The 24,402-nt window shown below is 39.1% G+C and overlaps 1 protein-coding gene across 1 annotated transcript in view; it reads left to right on the top strand.

Moving 5' to 3' along the window:
* The window catches only part of LOC101175181 (von Willebrand factor A domain-containing protein 5A-like), a 34,512-nt gene extending 21,078 nt beyond the window's left edge, over window positions 1–13,434 (top strand). Inside the window, exons 7-10 of the mRNA XM_023961605.2 lie at window positions 9,339–9,368; window positions 11,388–11,536; window positions 11,685–11,808; window positions 13,024–13,434. Coding sequence (XP_023817373.1) covers window positions 9,339–9,368; window positions 11,388–11,536; window positions 11,685–11,808; window positions 13,024–13,103 — 383 coding nt within the window. The 3' untranslated portion in view covers window positions 13,104–13,434. The remainder of the gene's footprint in view (window positions 1–9,338; window positions 9,369–11,387; window positions 11,537–11,684; window positions 11,809–13,023) is intronic.
* Window positions 13,435–24,402: the final 10,968 nt, after the last annotated feature.

Genomic DNA, 24,402 nt, shown 5'->3' with positions numbered 1-24,402 from the left:
TTCTCATGCACGAGGGAAAGAAGCCAGTGTGACAGAAGACAACCAACACGCTGCTCTTCTCAAAGGTCTGCCTCTCCCTGTGCACCTTTTATTAGGAACACAAGAAGGAGGTAACAGTTTCAGGACAAAGAGAAAAAGTTCATTAGGGGGTGTTGTATAATGACCCATTTGGTGGATTCTAACTTCAAACAGTATCCCTTATCAGCTCAGGACAGTGTGTCGTAAACCCCCCTCTCTTCCTTGCTGGGATGAGAAGCAGATGAACAAACACACAACTGTTTTCAGAAGAGGTAAAAAGGTCAATCTAAGTTAACATTTAAAGAAATACATTTAAACAATGATAATAATAAAACAAATTCCTTCACATACTCCCTCCTGTTTATCATTGATAAATGTCAAAATCTCACATCCAATATCACATCTCTTTTCAGTTTTCTGTGACATCTTCATTTTCATAACACTTTCAATTTACACTCAGATGAGAAGTTTTTTTTTTTTGTTTTTTTTTTTGTTTTTTCTCAAGTCATTTCAATTTCAAAATCATTACAGTCATCTTGTTCTCCCTTTAATAACAAGTTGTATTCTTGACTCAGAAGAACACTCTGTACTCCACCATTCACTGCTCTGGAAATCATAGATTGAATACAAGGAAAAATGCACATAGTGAACACACAACATATGATCAGTACCATAAGAATAGGTGTCACTATTTTTAACAAAAGTTGCCACCAGGAACCAAAAGCAAACCAGGAGAAGAAATCCCAAGATTGGGGTTTCCTGTCATCCTGCATTGCCTGCTGAACCTTTTCAAGTTGATGCAATGCTTCAGTGACGCTGTGACCTTCATCGGTGTTGTCAGGAATAAATGTACAACAGGTATCATTTAACATTTTACAAACACCTCCCTCCTGAGCAACCAATAAGTCCAAAACCAATCTGTTCTGTAGAACCATAAGTCTCATGCTTGACATTTCTTCACTATAGCCTTTAAATGCTTTAATTGTAGCGTTCAAAAATAAACCTAATCGATAATCAATGGTCTCAATTCTGAGAGCGTTTTTAGCAGTTCCTACCCAGGGAAACAATGCCATAGTTACCTTTTGCCCCGTATTCCAGAGTTTATGGTCTTCAGGTACATCTGATCCCCAAATGGAATCATGTGGCTTGACATCAATAAGGTTACGTCTGTGGCGGAGGTGAGGCTCATGGACTGCAGAAACTATGAAAGTGTGATCTGTGACCTTTACGGGAGCACAAATCCCACTCCAGTCTCTAGGCAGACTGAGGTAGAGGGCCTGCCCACATAACCAAAACATTTGATCAACCACATAAGTACCATTGTTACCTGGCATTAAATCTGGATTAGATTCAACACAACTTCCTCTGGGCAGGGAACTGCATAACCATGGGAAACTCTGTCATTGATTATCTGGACTGTGAAGGGAACAAGAAGTTCATGACACATCTTTGTCGGCAAAGTTCCTAAAAACTCTGTGCCATTGTTAGTTACGCAATGTGGAAACACAGTTCCTGGTTCCACACTAGCATATGGAGCTAATGATTTTGTCAATTTCAGTTTTTTAAACTGATACAAACTCTTGCAACTCGGTCTTACAAGAGTACCATTTGAAGTGGTGACGGCTCCAGTACTAATATACCCTCTGGTACTATATTCAATAACACAGTCGCTTTTCCACTCAGAAAATTGCTTTGCCTGCAAATTAGGATGTAGGGATGAAGCTGGAATTACAGAACAAACATAGCAATCAGATCTATTCCTTTCTTTAGCCAGTAACATAACATACCTATACCAAGAATTTGTCATATACAGGTTAGTTATGTTCATTTTTGGACTATTCAAAACATCATGTTCATCAATACTCAGCCATCGTCGAGAAACATTTAGTCTTTCCTCGTTGGTGGTTCTTCTTGCAGGTGGATAATGATTCCAAAAGAACCAAATCCATGTGGTTGCTCCTGTCAGGAATGGCAGGAACAGTAAACAAAATAAACTGTCTCTTAGCCCAGTTGGACACGCCATGGTGGATATGTACCTATCTTCGGGAGGGAGAGGTTACTAGCACATCACCTCCTCAAGTCCTCTAACAGTGTAGGATCCGTGTAGTGCAAAAGAGTTCTGGTGTGCTTTCTTCCCTAAGACTAGGTGGATTCCCCTGCTTCGCTGACGTTGAGACAAGCAGCTTCTATACAGCTGCCTCCCTTTGTAGTCAGACTTCCCCACCTAGCAGTTGGAATTAGCCTCACCCAGATGCTTTTTTTTGCAGTGTGACAGGTGGATCCAAGACGTCCTTTCAGCAATCTTGACAGCTGTTGGTGTAGTCAGCAGGACTTGGAATGGCCCTTCCCACCGTGGGCTGGACCAACACTTCCTTTTTATGGCCTTCACAAACACCCAGTCACCAACCTGCACTGGTGAAGTGTCCTGTGGAGATAAAAAGGAATCTGGCACTTGATTTGTCCTTTGCACATCTTTAGTGGTAAACATTTTTCTCAAATAATCCACTAAATTTGCATCATCATCTGGAGAATGTTGCTGTGTAGGATCAAGGTCTGGTAACCTATAAGAACGTCCATATAACATTTCAAAAGGCGTTAAAGGTTGACCTGCTGTGCGTGTGATACGCATGCTTAGTTGAACTAAGTCTATGCAGTCAGGCCACTGTCTGTTTGTCTCTTCCATGCATTTCTTTAACTTTGATTTGATAGTGCCATTAGTTCTCTCAACTAATCCTGCACTCTGTGGGTGATAACTACAATGTCTGTTTAGATTAATACAAAGATGTTGAGCCATTTTGTCTATCACTTGATTTACAAAATGTGTACCATTATCACTTCTTATCACTTGTGGTATGCCAAAAGTTGGGATTATTCTTTTACAAATAGCTTTAGCTACTGTAATAGCATCTTGTGTTGCACATGGAAAAATTTCAACCCATTTGGAAAATGCATCAATAATCACTAAACAATATTTCAATCCCTTGCTTTTATTCAATTCAATAAAATCCATATGGATTGTATGGAAAGGAAAAGGTGGTTCAGGAAAATTTCCTCTCTTAGGTCTAACATTGCCTTGGGGATTATGACGCATACATGTTACACATTGTTTACAAAAAATTTTTGAATAGAGAATAAATCCATAAGTTGTATAATATTTCTCTAATAAGTTCATCATCCCCCCTGTTGAGACATGGCAAGGCCCATGACTCAAAATTGCTGCCCATTTGTACATGGATTTTGGTAAAATAGGTTTACCTTCTGTGCTGACATAAAGACCTTGTTCCAACTTTGCTCCCTTTTTCAACCATAAATCTTTTTCTTGTTTCGGTGCGCTGTGTTGCATTTCCTTTAAAACATCAGCGGTTGCATCTGCAGTCACATCCTCATTTGTGCATATTTCTACATCTTTTGTTGCAGCTTGCTTTGCTGTTGCATCTGCAAAGGCATTTCCTTTAGAAATATCATCTGTTTTTCGTGTGTGTCCCTCGCATTTACATATTGCCACTTTAGATGGTAACATTACAGCAGTCAATAATTCTTTCAGTAAGTCTACATGCGTTACTGGTTTTCCTGTTGACGTTTTAAACCCTCTGTTCTTCCACTGTTGACAAAACAAATGCACTGTAGCAAACGCATATTGGCTATCAGTATAGATCGTAACTGGCTTATCTTTAAACAGTTTGCATGCTTCAGTTAAGGCTGTCAACTCTGCTGATTGTGCTGAGTAATTTCCGGGCAGGGGTCCTGCCTTCAAAACCTTATCTTGAGTTACAACAGCAAAACCCACTTTGTTTCTGCCTGTTTCATCTTTCTTTGCTGACCCATCAACAAAAACTATTTCCCCCTCAGTTAGTGGTACATCTGATAAGTCTGGTCTCGGCTTGTAAACTAAAGTTGTTTCTTGTAAGCAATTGTAAGGTTCTCCATCTTCTGGTGTAGGCATCAGCGTAGCTGGATTCAATGTAGTACACCTTTCAACAGTCAGGTGAGGCTGTGAAACTAATGTAGCTAAACATGATAAGTGTCTTGCTGGTGATAAAAATGTCATTTTAGTTTGTAATAGTAAAACTGAAACTGCATGCGGCACATACAGAGTAAGCTTGTGGAAAAGCACTACTTCAGCTGAGCTTTCCACTGCCATTGCTGCTGCTATCACTGCTTGAACACAAGGAGGTGTTGCTCTTGCTACAGGATCTAATTTTGAAGAATAAAATGCCACAGGTCTCTGTTTATCTCCATATTTTTGTAACAAAACAGATGTCATAAATCCATCTCTACAGTCTACAGTTTGACTGAAAGGTTTACTGTAATCTGGAAGAGCTAACACTGTTGTTCTGGCTAATGCTTGTTTTAATTCACAAAATGCTTTTACACCTTGTTCTGTCCATTTAATTTTATCATAAGCTGCCATAGGTGCTTCATAAATCAATTCTTGTAGTGGGGCTGCTATTTCAGCATAGTTTGGAATCCACATGCGACAGTAATTACATAACCCTAAAAATGACATCATTTGTTTCTTTGTTAAGGGTTGTGGTGCTGATAAAATCGCCACTTTTCTGTCTTCATTTAATTTTCTACCCTGAGATGTTAAAGTATGGCCTAAATATTTAACTTGTGGGGTCCATAGCTGTAATTTATCTTTGTTTACTTTGTTTCCAGTCTCTGCCAAATAAGTCAATAAAGCTATGGTGTCTTTTTTACAAAACTCCTGTGAGGTTGATGCTATGAGAATGTCATCTACATAAGTTATGATTTGACTTTTCATAGGTGGCTCAAATCCCGCTAAACAGTTTGAAATAGCATCAGAAAAAATGGTAGGACTTTCTGCATAGCCCTGAGGTAGTCTTGTATAAGTGTACTTCTTTCCTTCAAAAGTAAATGCAAACCAATATTGACTATCTGGGTGTAAGGGGACTGAAAAAAATGCATTACTTAGATCGATTACTGAAAACCATTCTGCTCTTGGATCTAAGGTATTTAACAAAGTGTGTGGATCTGGTACATTAGGTGCTCTTTGTACAACTGCATCATTTACTGGTCTCAGATCTTGAACCATCCTCCAAGATGTAGAAGGAGGAGCCTTTTTAACTGGGAAAATTGGTGTGTTACAAGGTGACTCTGGGCACTGTACTAACACTCCTGCTTTGTACAGTTCATCTATCACAGGCCTTATTCCCTCTTTTGCATCATCCTTTAAAGGATATTGTTTTTTCCGTGGAGTATATTCTGTCTTCCCTCTAATGACCACTGGTGGGCATCCTTTAATTAACCCTACATCTGCTGGCCCTTTAGTCCAAAGTGACTGTGGAAGATCTTTAAGAGAATCTTCCTCTTCCTCTGTCAACATAATTTTCACTCAGCTTCTTCTGTCAGTCAGATGCACATTAGCCTGTGTAATCACTACCCAGTTTAATGCAATCTTTTTAAACTTAGTTTCAGGATTGGTAGAAATTCCAGTTTCCGGATCAGTCTGCCAGTTCAAAGTATAAGTCACTTCCTGCACATGTTCTTTCATTTCTTCCCATTTTTCTCGTGAAGCTTTAGTACAAGAAATAAATGGAACTGCATCTGCCATTTGTTTCCAACTTGTCACTCTTTCTGTATACATTAAATTTTTTGCTTCTGGTGTAACTGTCACAGTACAGAAACTAGTTTCATCTTTCCAATAAAAATCATTTATTGTACATTTTTGAAAACCTAGTTTACTCACTGCTTCATCATATCTCCTGTCAGGGCCAGGAGACTTTTTGCATCTTAACATGACATACAGATTTTCTGGAGACATAAAATCTGCATGGGGTGACACTCTGGCTTTTGCTTTTTCCATTAAGTTTTTTGCAGTCTGTCCAAGATCAGTTTTCGGTAGATCTAAAGTCCAATAATAGTGTGGTTCACCTCTGCCTTCTAACACACAGATGTCTGTATCTGGGCAACGTCGTGCTTGCATCCCCCCTTCTCTGGTGGGGTAAATTCCTAACTTTAATCTTATCATGACATCTCTCCCTAAAAGATTAAAAGGACAGTTTGGTGCTAAAACCACAGGAATGCTTGTTGTTTCATTAGTGTCAGGATTTTCAAAACAAACTGGTTTACTCAAATGTTTAGTTTCAATTTGACCATCTGCAGATCTCATTTGTATTGTTTTATTTGACTTAGGAAAATCATTGTAATGACTTTTTATCACAGTTCTACAAGCCCCTGAGTCACAAAGAAAAACAAACGGTTGTCCCTGAACATAAAGAGTTATTTCTGGCTTTTCCATAAGACAAACTTCAGTGAGATCTAAAAATTCATCACAAATTGGTTGAATTTCTGGTTCAGATTCATTGTTAATCTTGACATTACTTCTACCATCTAGTCAATCTGATTTCTTTCTTTCAGGACAATCTCTCAACCAATGATCTCTCTGTCCACAAATCCAACATCCATCATCAACCTGCTCTGACCCTCTGTTGCTACTTTCTCTAAACCTTCCTCTAAAACTTCCTTTAAAATTTCCTTTTCCACGACCACGCCCTTGGCCACGTCCACGATTTCTTCCTCTGTTCATGTTCCTTCCAAAAAACACATCACTACTTTCCTCCTGCCAAAATGTATCTACACTTTGATTTCTAACTTTCTTCTTATTCACCATCACCTTTTCTGCATGAACAGCAAAATTCATAAACTGTTGTAGTGCTCCTGTAGGTAGATCAATGTAATGCTTCCTTATCCAGTCTGCAATCTCTGGTCTCATAGCTTGCAGTAAGGCTTGTTTCAGCTGCTGTCTATAGGCACCATCATCATTATCATCATCTCTGAGTCCACTGTTAGCTTTAAAAACTTCTTCAAATCTGACTCTAAAATCAGACACTAACTCTCCATCTTTTTGTTTAGTTTGACCAATCTTTCCATAGTCAGGTCTCATTGGAAAGGCTTCTCTAATTCTTTGTCCTAAAAGTGTAAGACTTTGAATTAACTCTTGACTGTTATGTGGAAGAGGTCTGGGTGGATCGTCATCATTCATAGGATTCCAATTTCCCTTTACTTTTGCCCAGTCTGCTTTCATAGCAGTCATTCATGCTTGTTGACATTCAATGCCATTCAGATGATAAGCTCTCTGAACTTCCATCATTTGCTCATGAAAATCATGTGGATTTTCCCTGTGAGAGATAACTCCCTCTACTGCCTTCTTAACATCCTCCACTGTCCAGGTCCTAAACACAAGAAGTGTAGGTCTCTGGCCATCTTCTCCAGCTCTAGGATTGGGCACTTCAATCATTGGAAATGTCTCAGCAATTTCAGATGACCCTCCAGCTTCTTCCAAACCAACCCCCATAGTTTTACTCCATTCAAGTTTTTTCCCTTTTCCTCTTAACGTCATTTTTTCTTTTTCTGGTTTATTTAAATCAGTCAGTGGTGGGTAAAGACCCGTCAAGGAAGGAGCAGTTGGCCCCTCATAGGGAGGGGGTGAGAAAACAGCTGGATTCTCTTCCCCCCCTTCTTCATCACGTCCCTGCTCACCCTGCAGCTCAGCTGCAGCCTGCTGCAGGGGTCTTGGTCTTATCACAACTGATTCATCATCCTCTTTTTTAGCAATCAGACATGCTTCCCTAGTTTTACTTTTCTGAATGCCATTCTTTCTTTTTGTTGCTTCATTTAACCACAGTTTAGCACAAATTAATTCTTCACTACTTTTTGTTTCTTTTTTCTTTTTTATTTTGTTTTTAATTTGTAACCTTTGAACTAATTCAGTACATGCCTGTACTCCAAGATTCCCCTTAAAATTGTAGTTTTTATCCCATTTTCTCAAGAACGTAGTTGAGCCTGGATGAGCTCTTTCCATGTATTTTGAATCCCCTGTTAATTCTACTTTTCTATTTGAATTCCCCATTTGTTTTTTGTTATTTTTATTTTTCTATTATTTACGTTAGTCACAGAGTGTGATCAGAACCAACAGAGAATGACTCTCAGGACCGAATTTCACTCCCCGTGCAACAAGCTTCTAGGTCAGACCTATTGTCTGATCCGGTCACACGTTTAGGGTCCTCCCAGGAGCAAAACCCGTTTTAGACTCTGGGTTCCTTTCACCTAAAGCCAAATGAGATGAAATCTTGTTCTACTTCAACAAGCAGCCTTGTGTTAACACCGCAAGGTTTCCAGCTGCCCACTGTTTCGAACAAGTTCACTCCTTTCACACAGGCACACACATTCACACCAAAAAAAACTTTTTATTTTTATTTATTTTTAATAGGCCTTTTAGGGACTTGAACCCTCTAACGCGTTTTAGGCTGCAGGACTCGAACCTACACCTTTATACAGAATTCTGGACTTTTCCGGGACTTTAAAGCCACACGTGTTTTAGGCAACAGGACTTGAACCTGTCCCTCAGAATTCTGGGCCACTTCGGGGACTCGAACCCCTGTAAAAGCGCTTTACTTGCCTTGTTGCTGTGGTCTGACTGGTTCACGGATAACGTCAATCCGGACCCAGGGATCAGACCAGTCGATTGGCCGGCGTAGAATTCACTACGACGGACTTTCCTCCGCAGACCTAGTCTCACGGGCTGTCGACAGACTTCAATCGGCGTGGTCCTCCCCCCAAGGACGCAGATATGTTGTCATCCGGCTCGAAGGACCAAAGAATGTCAGATAAATGCATCTAAACATTAAAGAAAAACCCAATTAGAAATAATAGACCACAGCAAGAATCAAGTTTCTCATGCACGAGGGAGAAGAAGCCAGTGTGACAGAAGACAACCAACACGCTGCTCTTCTCAAAGGTCTGCCTCTCCCTGTGCACCTTTTATTAAGAACACAAGAAGGAGGTAACAGTTTCAGGACAAAGAGAAAAAGTTCATTAGGGGGTGTTGTATAATGACCCATTTGGTGGATTCTAACTTCAAACAGTATCCCTTATCAGCTCAGGACAGTGTGTCGTAAACCCCCCTCTCTTCCTTGCTGGGATGAGAAGCAGATGAACAAACACACAACTGTTTTCAGAAGAGGTAAAAAGGTCTATCTAAGTTAACATTTAAAGAAATACATTTAAACAATGATAATAATAAAACAAATTCCTTCACATTGGTGCACAGAGAAACTTTCTTGCGTGTGTTGCCAGTTGCTGGAAGCACCATTCATGTTGGTGCTGAGCAGAGGAGGGAGGGGCCATGGTTTTACCGGTTTATAGAGCAGCTGAGGTGCTCAAACTGTTATTCATCTATAGACAAGGACAATGAACACTCATTTGTTTAACCTGCAATTAATGAAAAGATATTTGTGTCAACGCCTTATTACAACACGAACAACATCTCATGTTTTTCTTTGCTTTACATGTTCCAGATTGGATGATTGAGGAAAGCTGTGACTCTGGTAAGTTAATCACATGAATGTGAAATATTGTTTTATTTTTGATACTGCAAAAATAAGGTGACTACAATTATTTAAATTGACTTTGAGCTATTAGACGTAACTAAAGTATATCATGTAGTAAAACTAATGTATTTTTAAATACTGACCTGTATGAACTTGATGTGAATCTGCAGAGGCAGGCAGGCAGGGACCGTCAATAAAGTACACAAAAACACCTCAGACAAACAATGGCAGTTTCTCAGTAACTCACCATAAATAATCTCAAAAATATCTTAAGTACTCATCATTGTTAAAACAAACTCCACAGAAATCCCAAATATCCTTCCTCTTTCCCTTAGAAGGAACCAGCAGGTTAGAGTAATGCAGGTTGCAGACGCGTCCCTATCTCCTCACTTTAGGTTGACAACTCTTGTAGTCCCAAAAAACATTATAGCAGATTCAGAAAAAGATATTACAATTTCTGAAAATATTATAGCAAAGTTGACCACACCCACAAGGTGAGCGTTCAGCAGGTCACCCACAGACTTCGCTGCTTTGTGCCCAATAGTGTCATCAGGATTGACAAAACAGGCTGATGATATTGTGCCAGCATATAAACAAACGGACACTTTGTGGCTTTTAGCTTTTAATTGGAGCTCATCATGAGTGGATGAGGTTAGAGCCAAGCATATTTATATTTCTCTGCATTTGTATTTCTTAAAAGTATTAGAACAAAAATCACAAAATCATTTGAACAAATGTGACCCTTTTATTTTAATACACGTACAAAAATATATTTTTTAATTGAATGCAATACACTTCCATCATAGTCTTACCTTTTATTAAAAGCAACTTTCATGCTGCACGTTATAAATTAGTTTACTGGTTAACATTCAAAGCTGGAGGACATCCTAACCTTCAATCATGGACAGAAATGACATTCCTGCAATTCTGTCTGAAAATAAAACATTTGTTTTTCTAAAGGAAAAAGATTTTGTAATGTAATTGTAAAAACAAAAAAACTGGAGTGTCAGCAGTGTGTGGAAACAGCCACAACAGTCCGGCATCCACTCATGATAATCAAATCAAAGCAAATCTTAAGTTATATAGCACTTTTCGTATGTAAAACAAGTGTTTTACACCTGGCAGTAGGTTTTGGTCTTTACAGATGGAACGGTTAGTAGACTAGTGCCGGAGGATGTGAGGGTCAAAGAGGGTTCATATTTTACCAAGAGGTCTGACAAAGAAGAAGGCACAAGACCATTAAGACATTTAAAATGTATTTAAAGTATCTTAAAATCAGCCCTGAAGCATATGGGGAACCAATGCAGGGAATTTAAGTTCATGATGTGAGGTCTTGATGAGAACTCATGCAGCAGAGTTCTGGAGAAGTTGAAGTTCTTAACATTCTTGATGTTCTGCAAGCAGAGGATAAAAGCACGCTCCATGTTAGCAACAGAGAGAAACAAAGATGGACCTTAGCCACATTTCTAAGATTATAAAAAAAACAATTTAACCACATGTTTAATATGAGGGATAAAAGATAGCTTAGAGTAAAAAATAACTCCTAAACTTCTGTTTCTGAATAACTGAACGAGAATTCTTTTATTTTCACAAACTGTTTCTTTCTTTTGGCTTCAGTGTTTGACCAGCCTGGCCAAAGACTTCTGTGAGATGGCATCACTGTGTTTAACCAAGATTTGGCGCAAATCAGAATCTCAGCTATCAAAGAAACAAAACAAAAGAACAAAAAGACAATTCAATGTAATTGAGGTCAGGGCTGCTGTCAGGCCTTCCAATCCTTTGTAGGACCAATTCTGATCAAACTCTCTTAAGGGCTGAGAGCATTATCACTCTGCAGGGATGAGTTTACTACCATCATGCATTTCCACACATCTCCACCAAAATGTTTGGTTTCATAGGTTCAGGATTTTCATAATATGCTTAAAAATGCTAAAGTTTTAACTAAAATAGAGAGAGTAGGCTATTGTTTTTGACCTAACAGAACATAATGCATTTCTTATTTGACAATATTTTTAGGAGCCGCTGTGCCTGAGCAGCCCCGCAGAGACCCTCTGCTGCAGCTGGTTTCCCTCCAGAAGGCGTCCGGCTGCTGGCTGCTTGATGCAGCTCTGGCCTCAGTTCTGGGAAAAACAAGTGAGGAGGTGGAGAAGTCAAAGCCTGCAGAGGTGGGTCACTGTCAGACAATAATCAAGCTGTTTTAGGAGATTAAAAGAACTGAAAACATTGAAAGTCTTAACACTTTAAAATGTTAGCTAGAGTGTTTTTTCTCATGTTTTCTTTGTGTTTCACATTTGACTTGATTTGGTTGAAAAGGTCAGCAGTGAGGTGTGGGCCACCATTCTGGCTCTGATCTGGCTTCATGGATTCAAGATGGATGCAAAGGATGAATGGGAGCTTCTGGCTGTGAAGGCTGCTTCATGGGTCCAAGCTCAGAATGGTAATATGTCTAGAATGTCAAAGTACTTTTGAGAGTAAACGTACTCACATGTCTGGTGATGAAATACTCAAATAATGGGTGAAAACTGAAACCAAATATAAAGACTAAAATATTGTTTTTACAGCAAAGTAAATAAGTTATAATAACTTGAGGTTACCTAAATGATTCATAGTTAATATTTGTTCATTTTGAACGATCCGATTCTTTGACCTAAAATGGATCCAGAACATCTTTATCCAAAACGTCCACCAGTGTGACTCAGAGAGAAATACCTGGAACTGAACAGTGAAGTTTTCCAGATTCTCTGGATTTCTTCAAGAGAATCAAGTGTAAATTAAATACGTGTTCAAACAAACAAGTAAACAAGAATGAATGTCAAATCCATTCACATTTTAGTTTTCTTAAAGTTCAGCCCACTATAATTTGACTGTAATCAGGTGTAAGATTCTTGTCTGAAGAGTCCACAAAATAATCAGGAGAGTTCTCCAAGTTCTGAACTTCAGGAAAACATAGCATCAGCAGGTACTGTTCAGTAATGTGTGCAGCAATCTGCTGAATCATGGTATTCATGGATGCTCGCCACGCAAAACTCCCATTCTGGGAAAAAAATCATGTTGAGGAAGAAAAAACATTTGGAGAACCCTGTGGATTACTGGAAGACTGCAGTACAGTCACGTGAAAACCAAATGGATTTTTCTGACTGATTCCTACACACTGTTTGGAGAGGAAATAGCACCATCCACCACCCCAAGAACACTGTAGCACCAGTTAAGTTTGGGGGTGGAAGCATCATGGTTTGGGGCTGCTTTTTCAGCAGGTGGTACTGGCAGAATGATTGAAAGCAAAATGAATAGAAAAATGCATTGGATAAAAAATCTGCTGAAAAGCTGAAAATGAAAAGAAGGTGGATATTTCAGCAGGACAAAGAAACACAAGTCCAAGGAAACAATAAAATGTTTCTTTTTTTTTTGGCTTCATAGCAACAACTGGTGACATTTTTTTGTGTCAGTAGGCCACTAAGAAATCCCAGTACTGATAAAATACTGATGTGTTAAAAATGTTTTTTCCCTGCTAAATGACTCAATGCTGGCAACATGCTTGATACATTCTCAAGCATTTTGACAATAATCCCCTTTCTGAAATATCTGGATTGATGTTTTAGATGTAAACTGAGGTTTAACACTGAACTTGTCATTTTTCTGACTTGTCTTTCAGCTCCATGTGTGAAGGAGTGTGTTGATGCTGCAAATGCACTGCTGGGTTACAAAGTGCAGAAGGATGCTCTGGGGCTCTGAGGTGGAGACTGACGTTCCAGCGTGTGACAGAAGATTTAATGTTTACAGCTCATGTTCATGACGTTATTGACCTTAATACACTGCATGCTCTTGGTGTTGTGATGGTAAAACCTTTGCATTTTTAATTAGTTTTTAAACAACTGCTAAAGGAAAGTTTAATATTGTTATTGTTGGAACATATTGATCAACACAGTATATGTTTAAATACTGACAATGCTTACATGATTTCATGTCCCGGGCAATCCCCTGTAGACGTAAAAACAAATGTCTCTACTTCCTTTGAAATCTGCTTTAAAACTGTAAACTCTCTCTATTAAATGGAACTGCTTAATCTGCCTTTGCATTTGTTTCTCTGATGGCCGCTAGTACTTCTGTTTTGTACAATTACCTGTGGTACAGCTTTTAAATCAGACTGACAGCTTCCAGATATTTCACAAGGACAAATTAAAATTGATCATAAAATAAGGAAAAGAAGAAAAAAGTTAGTGTGAGAAGTTCACACATACCTGCTAATCTGCAAGGAAAAAAAGCAGTTTTTATCCTATCAATGTTTTATCCTTTTCTCTCAATTAACAGCCTACCAATTCTATCTGTTCACTGTCAGTCACGTGACTTGTGTTGGATTAACAGGTTCTGCTGTGATTTGGAGCCAGACTTTCCTGTTTACAAATTTAGATCAGCTATATTAAAACATAAAAATACTGATTCAACCAGTTACAGAAATGCAGTCATGCCTAAGTTAATAAAGGAAAGAAACTAAATATTTCACATAAAAGTTCTTATCATTTTTTTGTACAAATGATCCAAAAATCAGCTTTTTTGTTTTATTTTATGTCATTGCTTCTATAGTCCAGGAGTACGACGGAGTATTAGGGCCACCAAAAAAAAAAAAATTAGAGCCACCAAAAAAAAAAAAAGTAAAATTACGAGATTTTATCTCGTAAATTTAGGAGATAAAAACTCGTAAATTTACGACTTTTTATCTCATAAATTTACGACTTAAAATCTCATAAATTTACGAGAAAAAAGTCGTAGATTAAGGAAAAAACACCGAAGTTGTCCGTTTATCGGAACCTAGCTTGAAGATGAAGTATGTGGAGCCTTTTGTGAAGCTTCATTTCCGGATTATTATAGGTGTAAAACAAAGAGATTCTGAACCTTTTGGCGACTCAAAATCAGATTAGTTTCCGTGTAGCAGTCTTTCCGGGGTTCAGTGTCAGTAAAGCGGAGTTTAATATGTAAAATAAGGAGCTCAGAGACACGTTTGGGTGTAGACAATCGCTGCAGCCTTTATTCTCCTTTTCATTCACATATCCTGAAGTTCATCTGTCTGATTACGTCATGAAGCTGTCATCCCAACACCAATGCGGAAGTAAACAGTCTTACAAACGCCCCCTCCTGCAGATGAAATGTCCCGTTTCAGCATAAAACAATAAAGAGGAATGAAAATAGTGTTTTATATTGGCTTTGGAACGTTGAAAATGCCCAAAAAGTGCTCCTCCTTTTGTGTGACGGAAGCGTCACACAAACGTAGAGATCTTGTCTTTGGTGGAGGAAGAAAGAATTCAAGCGAACAGCTGCAGGGACACCGACGACGGAGTCATCGGGCTGCAGAGATCCTGCAAACCAACCATCAATAAATAAAACTTTAATGAATCGGAAATCAAACAAATGACCTTCCAGACATTTGGAACGTTATCAATAAACATTCAGCTCACCTGTTCAACAAAGTTTAGTCGGTCTTCTCTGCGGCTGCACGGCGTTCACCTGCTGCTCTGCATGCTCATTTCCACTGTAATCTCCTAAAATTACAAGTTTTTTTCTCCTAAATTTACGAGTTTTTATCTCCTAAATTTACGAGTTTTTATCTCCTAAATTTACGAGATAAAATCTCGTAATTTTACTTTTTTTTTTTTTTGGTGGCTATAATTTTTTTTTTTTTTTGTGGCCCTAATACTATAATTTTTTTTTTTTTTTTGTGGCCCTAATACTCCGTCGTACAGGAGGGGGCGGTGTAGGAGCAACAAAAAATAAAATTTTCACCAAAAAGAGAAGAATGATCAAAGTTTCCAGAAGCTGCTGGATCAGGAACTGTCGGGAGTTCTTGTCAGAATATTCTGATGAAGAGTACAGAGTACATCAAAAGTCTGGGTCTGGATGTTTCCTCAGGCTGTGCTACAGCGTCTGCTCTCAGGTGTGATCCCACTGCTGAGCGGCACGCGGGCTTTGACCTGCTCCGTTTCCGGCCTGGGCCGGTTCACCCCTCCTTAGACGACCTGCTCTCCCCGGGCTCCCCCAGAAAGACCATATCGATACCGAACTGAGTGCGGACACCCGATCAGCACAGTCCACTGCAGCTCAGAGCTCCTGAGCTCCAACCATCCTCCAGCCTCAGCCTCCATGAGCGCGGATTACAGGCGCGCGCCACCACACCCGGCGGGAAACGAGGATCAGCTGTGGGACTAAGATGCTGCAGTCACACATGAGAGCAGCTGCTAGAATAAAAGCCTGCAGTTTTTCACTCTTCTCATTTTTGTCCAAAAAACATGTTCATTTATGAAAAGCCAATCTTTATTTTATGTAGGCTATTTTTAATTTAAAATAAGTCATTGGCCCATTATTTATCGCTTCTTAAAATGACATTATTTATAATTGATTACGTTTTCCAGTATTATTTTATTTTGTAAATCAAAACATTTATTGCTGTGAATTATAAAATAAAATATATGTTTAGATTTTTAACAATTGCATCTTTTTTATTGTAATTTGTCACAAAGCTGGTCAAATTGAATGAAAGTCAAATAAATAAAGAAACAAAAAACAATAAATACATCTGGTAATTATTAGTGATTATCATTAAATTTGATATGAATATCCACCTTTATCATGATAGGAATAACACATCAATGGCCATCTGGACCCCATAGGATAGCACAAGGGTTAAGCAATAACTTCACTTTTTGAAACATTTCATTCAGATCCCAATTTAGTAATCTACAGTCAGAAAGAATCCAAATCAACTCTCAAAATCCCCTTTTGGGCAGTTCTGTAAATATCTTTCCATTTGAATGGAGTGATCTGAAGGAGGATGTTCTGAAGGTGAAAAAGTGTCAGATGTTTTTTGGCGTCCTCATCTCTGCCGATATCTATTGGTCAGCCAACATCCAAACCAAACAGGCTCAGCAGCATCTCCACTTCCTGAGTCCTCAGGTGGAACAGTCTCAACACCAACCTGCTGCTGACCCACTGCTCATCCATGGAGAGCCTGCTGACAAACTGCAGCACACTTGGGTTTGGCAGCTGCAGCACTGCAGACAGGGAGAGGCTGAAGAAAGTGAGACACCTTCTCCCCGCCATAGGCATTTATCCATCCCGCTGCCTCAGCAAAGCAAAAGACTTCATTGAGGACTGTTCACATCCTTGCATCCTGGGAGACATTACAGAGGGGTGTTCCAGGAAGTATGTTTAAACTACCCTGACTTCAAACCTGAACTCTGGCTGAAATCCGCCTGAACTTGCTTACTCTGGGTATGTCGGTTCCAAAAGATGAGTTGGTGTATTTACGCTCGACTTGGTAACCCTGGCTTAATGAGCGTGCACAGCAGGTACATAAAGACATTCTCAATGGATCACTCATGGTGCAGAAAGAATTAAACATAGCAGGACAAAATAACTCTGTAAAACACAGTAAAACAGCTAAACAACTAAACACATTTGGTCAAAAAGCCACACTTAAACCCAAATCCGTCCAGACAGGCAAAGGGAATGGTACCCCACAATCCCTTGCGGTGCCGAAACTGGAACACGCCGCCCCAGCGTGTTCTACACAAACAGCGCAACATACGGTCATCGTAGCAGCAAGGTGACAGCATGGTAGGGGCTCCTTGATGCAAACTTCATTAATTTTACGCAGAAACGGGTGTTCTTAGTCTAGGGCGCTCAAGTGTCCCCTACGAGATCGCCACTGACTGTGTGTGCGCTGCCTTCCCTTGTGTGTGTGCGCGCGCGGCGCGTGCTGTCTGAACAACAGCCCCGCCCCCCGTGCACACAAATAGCCAGACAGAGCTCTCCGCTTCAACGAGAATACCGTAATTAATATCATTATTAATTAACGGAAAATTGACTGAATTGGTGAGTGAAATATGGCAGAAAACGCTTGTGGGACAAAAAAAAAAGAAAAAGTAACTTCTCCAGTACCGATAGCAGAACCGTTCAGGGGGGTATTCCAGGAAGCATGTTTAAACTAGCCTGACTTTGAGCCTGAACTCTGGCTGAAATCCACCTGAACTTGCTTACTCTGGGTATGTCGGTTCCAAAAGACCGGATATGAGTTGGCGTAATTACGCTCGACTTGGTAACCCTGGGTTAACGCACGGTACATAAAGACATTCTCAATAGATCGCCGATTTCTGGAGTCACCATGGCAACGCGTGGAGAAAAAAAAAAAAAGAAAGCGCGACACTTGAGACGGAAGTGAGACGGAGTCCGAGATTTTAATGACGGCGGATAGAAATTATAAGTCCATCAAAAAAGTAACACGGCTGAAAGATAATTTAGTTAAATTTATTCAAACTCAATAATTGTTTATACAACTCAAATTTACGTATTTATCTAACTAAATGTCACATTACTTCATTAATCTTTTTTCCATCTTAATTACTTATATTTCTTGAACTTTATATGTCTAAGTTTGAGCCAGCAGATATGCTCATTTTTATAACAATAAAAAGAACGGAAAAAAATGCACGGAGTGCAAAAATTAATCACAGAATATTTCATCAATGTCATAACAGCTTTAGGTGGTAGAGGTGCGATATAAACTCATCATCCTCTACTTTACTCTCACTCATGGTACAGAGACTTAAGCATAGTAGGACAAAATAGCTCGGCAAAACACGGTAAAACAGCTATACAACTAAACACATTTTGTAAAAAACCCACACTTAAACCCAAATCCGTCCAGACAGGCAAAGGGAATGATATCCAAGAATCCCTTGCGGTGCCGATCTAACGGCAGCATCAAAGTTACACCTACTTAATTGAATTAATTTGAACGAAAGGAAAATAATTGTCTGAAAACTACGTGTAATTTTTAAGGTGACCTAACAAAAAAATGATTTATCTTAACTGAAGCAAATAATTAAGTTAGATCAAAGTAAAAAAGTTTATCTATACAACATCCATACGTGGTCTCATCACCCTCTCATGGTGGAAAAAGTATTATCTGAGCTTTTTCATCCACTAAATCATCTTCAAATGGACACGGCATGCTGCTTCACCTCTCTGTAAACAAACTAATCTTCAACTAAACTTGCTCCGGACCAGGTTATGTTCAGAGCATGAGTTGCCATGGTAACTTGACCTATCCTGAAACATACCTCCATTTCTGGAACCGAAAGCTGAGGTTATCAACTTCCTTAGCCTCAAACTTATCGTGGGAGCTAGCATAACCTGCTTTCTGGAATACCCCTCTGGTCAGATCTTAACGATACTGCGGTCTTGAAGAATGTGGCCCCAGGACTGGTTCAATACCGGGGCACAGTACCCTTCCCTAGTGGTAACTAGTATAACCTGCTTTCTGGAATACCACCCTGGAATACCCCCCTGGTACATCAAGACCAAAGTAAACAGATTTATAAGTAATTTCTTTCTGAGTGAAATAACCCCCTCTAACTCCCACATTTCCTGATTACAGTCTGAGCACAAAATGTTTATTTTAGATGCTACACACGTAAATTTCTTTAATTTTTATATTTGTCATATTTCTTTTGATGCTGAAATAAATGAACAACCTCTGTTATTTGTTATTTATCTCTCTGTAAACGAAAACAATCATTGTTTGTGTTTGGAGCAAAAATGAATCTGTTCAAAACAAAACTCCGGCATTTCCTCATGATAACCAGCAGGTGGCAGCATTTGACCATAGTTGTTGTTAAAATCATTACTGGGTTCATTTATTCCAAATGAGTTAGGATACTAATTTTATGCATAAAGCAAGGTGCTTCAAAAATAATAATTATAATAATAGAATAAAAAAATCAATGTTAAATTGTGGCTGATATTAATAAAATGTCTCCATCTAAATTCACATGAATTTGTCCATCAGCTTTTATTTCTTTGAGCACAAAAAAATAAATAAAGACACACAGTGGAGGGTCTTTCTAGGCTCCTCCCTATATCCAAGTATGTAATCCATTTGATCCAAATGAATTCATTCTATTCTGGAATGTTGGTGGCTTAAATTTGTTTTACTTCCTGTTGAATTATTGCACAAAATGTCATTGTTGTGTTTTGCATTTTAGACTAACAGTCTGCAGCTTTTTCCTTCTTCTTGACCAGTAAAAAGCTGCAGACTGTTAACCTAAAATGCAAAACACAACCATGACATTTAGTGCAATAATTCAACAGGAAGTAAAATATTTTTAAGCCACAAAGAAGGTTACTTTCATTACTGCTAGGAAGGCCTCCATGTTCTGAGCCTAAGCAGTGTTTTGCTCCTGTGTTTTGAATAAATGGACAAGACGCAGAAACCTCAATGATCTTGATGCAAAAACATTAAAAGACAGAAAAACCTGAAGCCAAAGCTGCTTTGTCTGCACCAAACTTCACCTCGAGTAAATAAAAACAAACCCTTAATTTACTTTACTGATCTGTTTCTGACAAAAAAATTTCAACATTTATACAATTTATACCAATAACTTACCAGGAAACAGAGCAAATCTTTGAAAACAAGGGTGAAATGAACAGGATAATAGAAAGAAATGGACTGCTGAGTTCTGGATCAGTTCATGTAGAAGTTTTTTTTGGTTGAACGTTATGACTTGAAGTGGAGCGGCTCTGAGACGGGGATGGTGTGTCATCATGGAGCTGCGTAGGTCCAGATCTCGGTCAGCATTTTGGTGGAGATTGAACAGACAGAAAGTGATGAATGTTCAAGATGAAGCCCGTCTCTGTCCTGGACTGACTCTTCCGGTTCCGGGTTACAGCAGCGCGCGTGTGTGGCTCTCTGCGGTTATACAACTATCTTCAAATGACTTAAAAAGTCGATTTTCTCCAAAAAAGAGAGCTGACCATGGCCCCTAAGAAAAACCAGGACTACGGAGACCTTAAAAAGTCTCTTGATGAAATCCAAGCTGCCTTGTATCCATTTATGGAACAGGCGACAGCTAAGCTAACTCCAATCTTGGAACTGATGGAAGACTTCCGAAGATTTGGGCTCAAAACGAGCAACGAGAAAACCGGGTCGACATTCTGGAGAAAAGACTGGACGATGTGGAACAACAAGTAAGGATGAATAATGTCATTCTCACTGGAGTACCGATCAAACCTCGGGCGAAGCTAAATGGAGCTGGAACTAGCATTGCTAATGCTAATAGCACTAGCAAAGCTAGCGGCTCTGAAACGGACTGCGGTGCAGAGACTCTGGATAGCCAAGTGGGATCATTTCTCACGTCTAAAGGGATTTCCCTGGACCTCAACACCATCGAGACCTGCCATCCGCTCCCCAGGAGAAAGGAGACGGATAAACCACAATCCTCATCAGGTTTGTGAATCAAAAACACAAGCTAGCTCTGATGAATCAACGTAAAAATCTGAAAGGATCGGCTGCTTATCTGAAAGACCATCTGACCAGAAGGAATGCTGAAATCGCCAAACATGCCAGGCTTCTCAGGAAGCGTAAGCAGATTGAGAAAACTTGGGTTAAAGGCTGCAGGATTCACGTCAAACCACTCGGTCCAGAGGACCGGTCCAAGGTTCTGGTTGTGAACAACATGAAGGACTTTGAGAAGTGCTTGATTACGGACGTCTGAAACAACATGGAGTAATAAATCAAAGAGTCATATACTTTCAAGAAATATGACGCCTGGATTCATCATTTTCTCCATAACTCTGAAGTGACCTGATAAACACCAAAACTCTGATCTGCAGACAACTTGACCTCAACTCCTAGGTGCCGCTGTTATCAGCTAAAGAAGGATATGGACCTCTATTTAATGTCTGCAGACATTACATCGAAGCGAACTATAAACTCTGTTCAAACCCAGAAGAACGGCTGTTATCAGCAAAAGAAGAAATGCCACCATTGGTCATTCGACAAAATATGGGCCTTTCTTATTTTACTTCACAGCATTACTTTATCATAAAAAATACAAAAACAAATGATTAATCAATTTTTAAAAATGGTTAAATTGATTGACTTTCAATGATTTTACTTCACTTGCTCCAAAAAAATTGATAAATTGATTCATGATTTTTCCTAATGTAGCATAATTTTGCACATATTTTTAACTTTTGACACTTGATCAAATTTTGCTATGAAAATTCCTGAAACAGTGTTATGTCTATTTTACTGATATAGTATTATTTTTTAATCATATCAATGACTTTTATAAGTAACATAATCTGCATATATTTTGGATACTTCATTGCCATGTAGATTTCTAAAAGTTATTTTTTACAAAATAATTTAAGTAATTCATCTTTGTCATGTGCTTCATTGATACTTCAACATTCTTATTTATGTCTGATAAAAGCTAGGAACCGGATATTGATAAATCATGTAATAAAATGGTTACGGTAGAACAGGGGTGGGATTATATAAGTTCGCTTCCTTCCACTCCCTTTCAAGCAATATTTATTGATATGTCTAACTATACTAAGTATGAATGTATAACTGATGATTGTATTGTTGTGTATTATTCCTATTTGATTGCTTGAAATAAACCATTTCAAATCAAAAATCAAAAACAGGATGCATATGAAGCATCTGGAACCACAACATGTTTGTGGTCAAGGTACAGAAAGAAATCTGCCACCAAACTCAGCCTCCTGTGGAGGAAGATCTGATGGTTTGTGCTAACATCTGCTTCACTCTCATGATCTCAGTTTCCAACATTGATCTAAAGCAGAAAACAGAAAAAGACATTTTATCACCTGTGGGTTTTTTGGGGGGAAATATGTTTTTACTGCCACTTTCCTTTGGATCTGTTTGAACTCTTCCTCCAGCAGCGTCAGTCGTAGAGGTTGATGGAGGGGGATGGGGATGATGCTGTGAAGAGGAACTGGAAAAAAAAAACTGACTCCAGCTGGTCTGCTGTGTTCTGCTGAATGCTCAGATCTGTGGAAATTGATAACAAGTTAGAAAATAAAAAGTCATCTCTGCTTCTTTAAACGTTTCCCCGTCATTAAGCAGAAATTCAGTGGAGGTTCTTGTTGTGTCTGCATCGACACAAAGATCACGCCTTGTTGCTGCTCAATAAGCTTCTTTATTTTCCCAACCCCCAACATCCTCATCACATTTGCAGTGCCCTGAGCTGCAGCTCATAGAGGCACAGAAACTCACTACTACTAACACTGCTTTAACCACTACCAACATGACATTAACCTGAACACTTTCAGACAGAACAGTTCTATAGACTGGAACTGAGGGTCGTATTAATGAGGCCTTTAGAAACAGCATTTGCCTGAAACAAAACTGTCAGTCAAGAGAAACATGGATCGTGCTGCATCTTTTAGTCTGTAGGTTTTTCAAAATAAAGGCTGCCATACTTCTTTGAAAGAGGGAGTCATTTCTGCAGCTTTTCTTTTAACGCCTAGTGTTTTGCGTTTTCTTCACTAACACTGATGATAAAAACACATATCTTAATACCACGATAACAACAAAACGTTTGAAAATAAAAGCTAAATTGCTCTAAAGAAAAGGTTGAAAGAAACCGATACTACTACCATGACTTGGTTAGTCTCATTCCAAACAGCATTCATGAACAACACCGTTGAAAACGATAAATAAACATTTGAAAATAATTAAACATCTTCTCATGAACATTTTGTAAGCCTATTATACATTATAATTGTAATATATCTGCAAACTGATGATAACTGAGCACAAAAAAGGTGACAATTCTAAAACTTTGCAATAATGAAGCAGCTTCCACTTTGAGGCACGGTAGGTTTATTTCAGTGTAATGTTGAAACGACCAAGTTCCATCACAGCAGACAACACACACGTGATGTCAGCAAAAACTGATCAGTCCATCATTCCAGTCCAAGGGCTGTCACCATAAGCCCACCAACCTATAAAATGAAAACCATAAAAACTAAATAAATACTCTCACTGACCACTTTATTAGGCACACCTGTCCAACTGTTCATTTATGCAAATTTCTAATCAGACAATCACATGGCAGCAACACGATGCTTGTAGGCATGGAGACATGTTCAAAATGATCTGCTGCAGTTAGAGCTGAGCATCGGAATGTGGAAGAAAGATGATTGAAGTGACTTTAAATGTGACATTGTTGTTGATGCCAGACGGGCTGGCCGGAATATTTCACAAAATGTTGATCTACTGGGATTTTTACCCACAACCATCTCTATGGTTTACAGAGAAATCCAATGAGCTGCAGTTCTGTGGGCAGAAATGCCTTGTTGATGCCAGAGGCAAGACAACAGGAACTTAGAGAACCACTGGTTCCCTCCAGAAGAGCATCTCTGGACGCACAACACATCTAACACTGAGGTAGATGTGCTACAGCAGCAGATGACCACACCGGGTGTCACTAATGTCAGCTAAGAACGGGAAACTGAGGCTACAATTCATACAGACTCACCAAAACTGGACAATAGAAGACTGGAATACTGTTGTCTGGTCTGATGAGTCTGCATTTCTGCTGCCACATTTGGATGGTAGGGACAGAATTGTGAGTCATCAACATGAAAGCATGGACCCATCCTGCTTTGTTTCACGGTTCAGGCTGGTGGTGGGGGTGTGTGACTCACTTTGGGCCCCTTTGTAACAATTGAGCATTGGTACGATTAGTTCCAATCGGATGTAGTCACCCGATCAGTGATCTTTTTTAATCAGAGCTGTATATTTCAACCTTGTTATTTCAAATAAATGACCAATTAGAAGTCTGCATATGTTAAAATAAATGTGTCCAAGGAACAGTAAGGGAGCAAATAAGTAATCATTGTTGACAATTCCTGAGTAGAAGATCAATAAACAGGATCACATCAAGCAGCGTCCAAAGTGCAGGATGTGAAAAAGATGCCTCTGAGACAAAAGTGTTCCATACTAAACTGCTGAAACGGTGAGATCCTTTACAGAAATGTACTGGAGTCAAAATCACAATATAAGGTTACACGAGTCTCTAAAATACAATGTCTGTTGTTCCTGCTCCATGTAAATAAAATCATTGTGTTTAGGATCTTGTTAAAGGCAGATCAGGACAGCCTCTTCCTGGTTCTCAGGAATTTTCTCCCAGCTGTTTTCCAGGTGTTTCCTCCTTTTCCATACTGA

Source organism: Oryzias latipes, chromosome 13 (genome assembly GCF_053564925.1).
Source record: "Oryzias latipes strain Hd-rR chromosome 13, Olatipes_Hd-rR_3.1".
Taxonomy (NCBI): domain Eukaryota; kingdom Metazoa; phylum Chordata; class Actinopteri; order Beloniformes; family Adrianichthyidae; genus Oryzias; species Oryzias latipes.
Note: the sequence above shows the minus strand (reverse complement) of the source record. Positions and strands in the feature narration are given on the sequence as shown.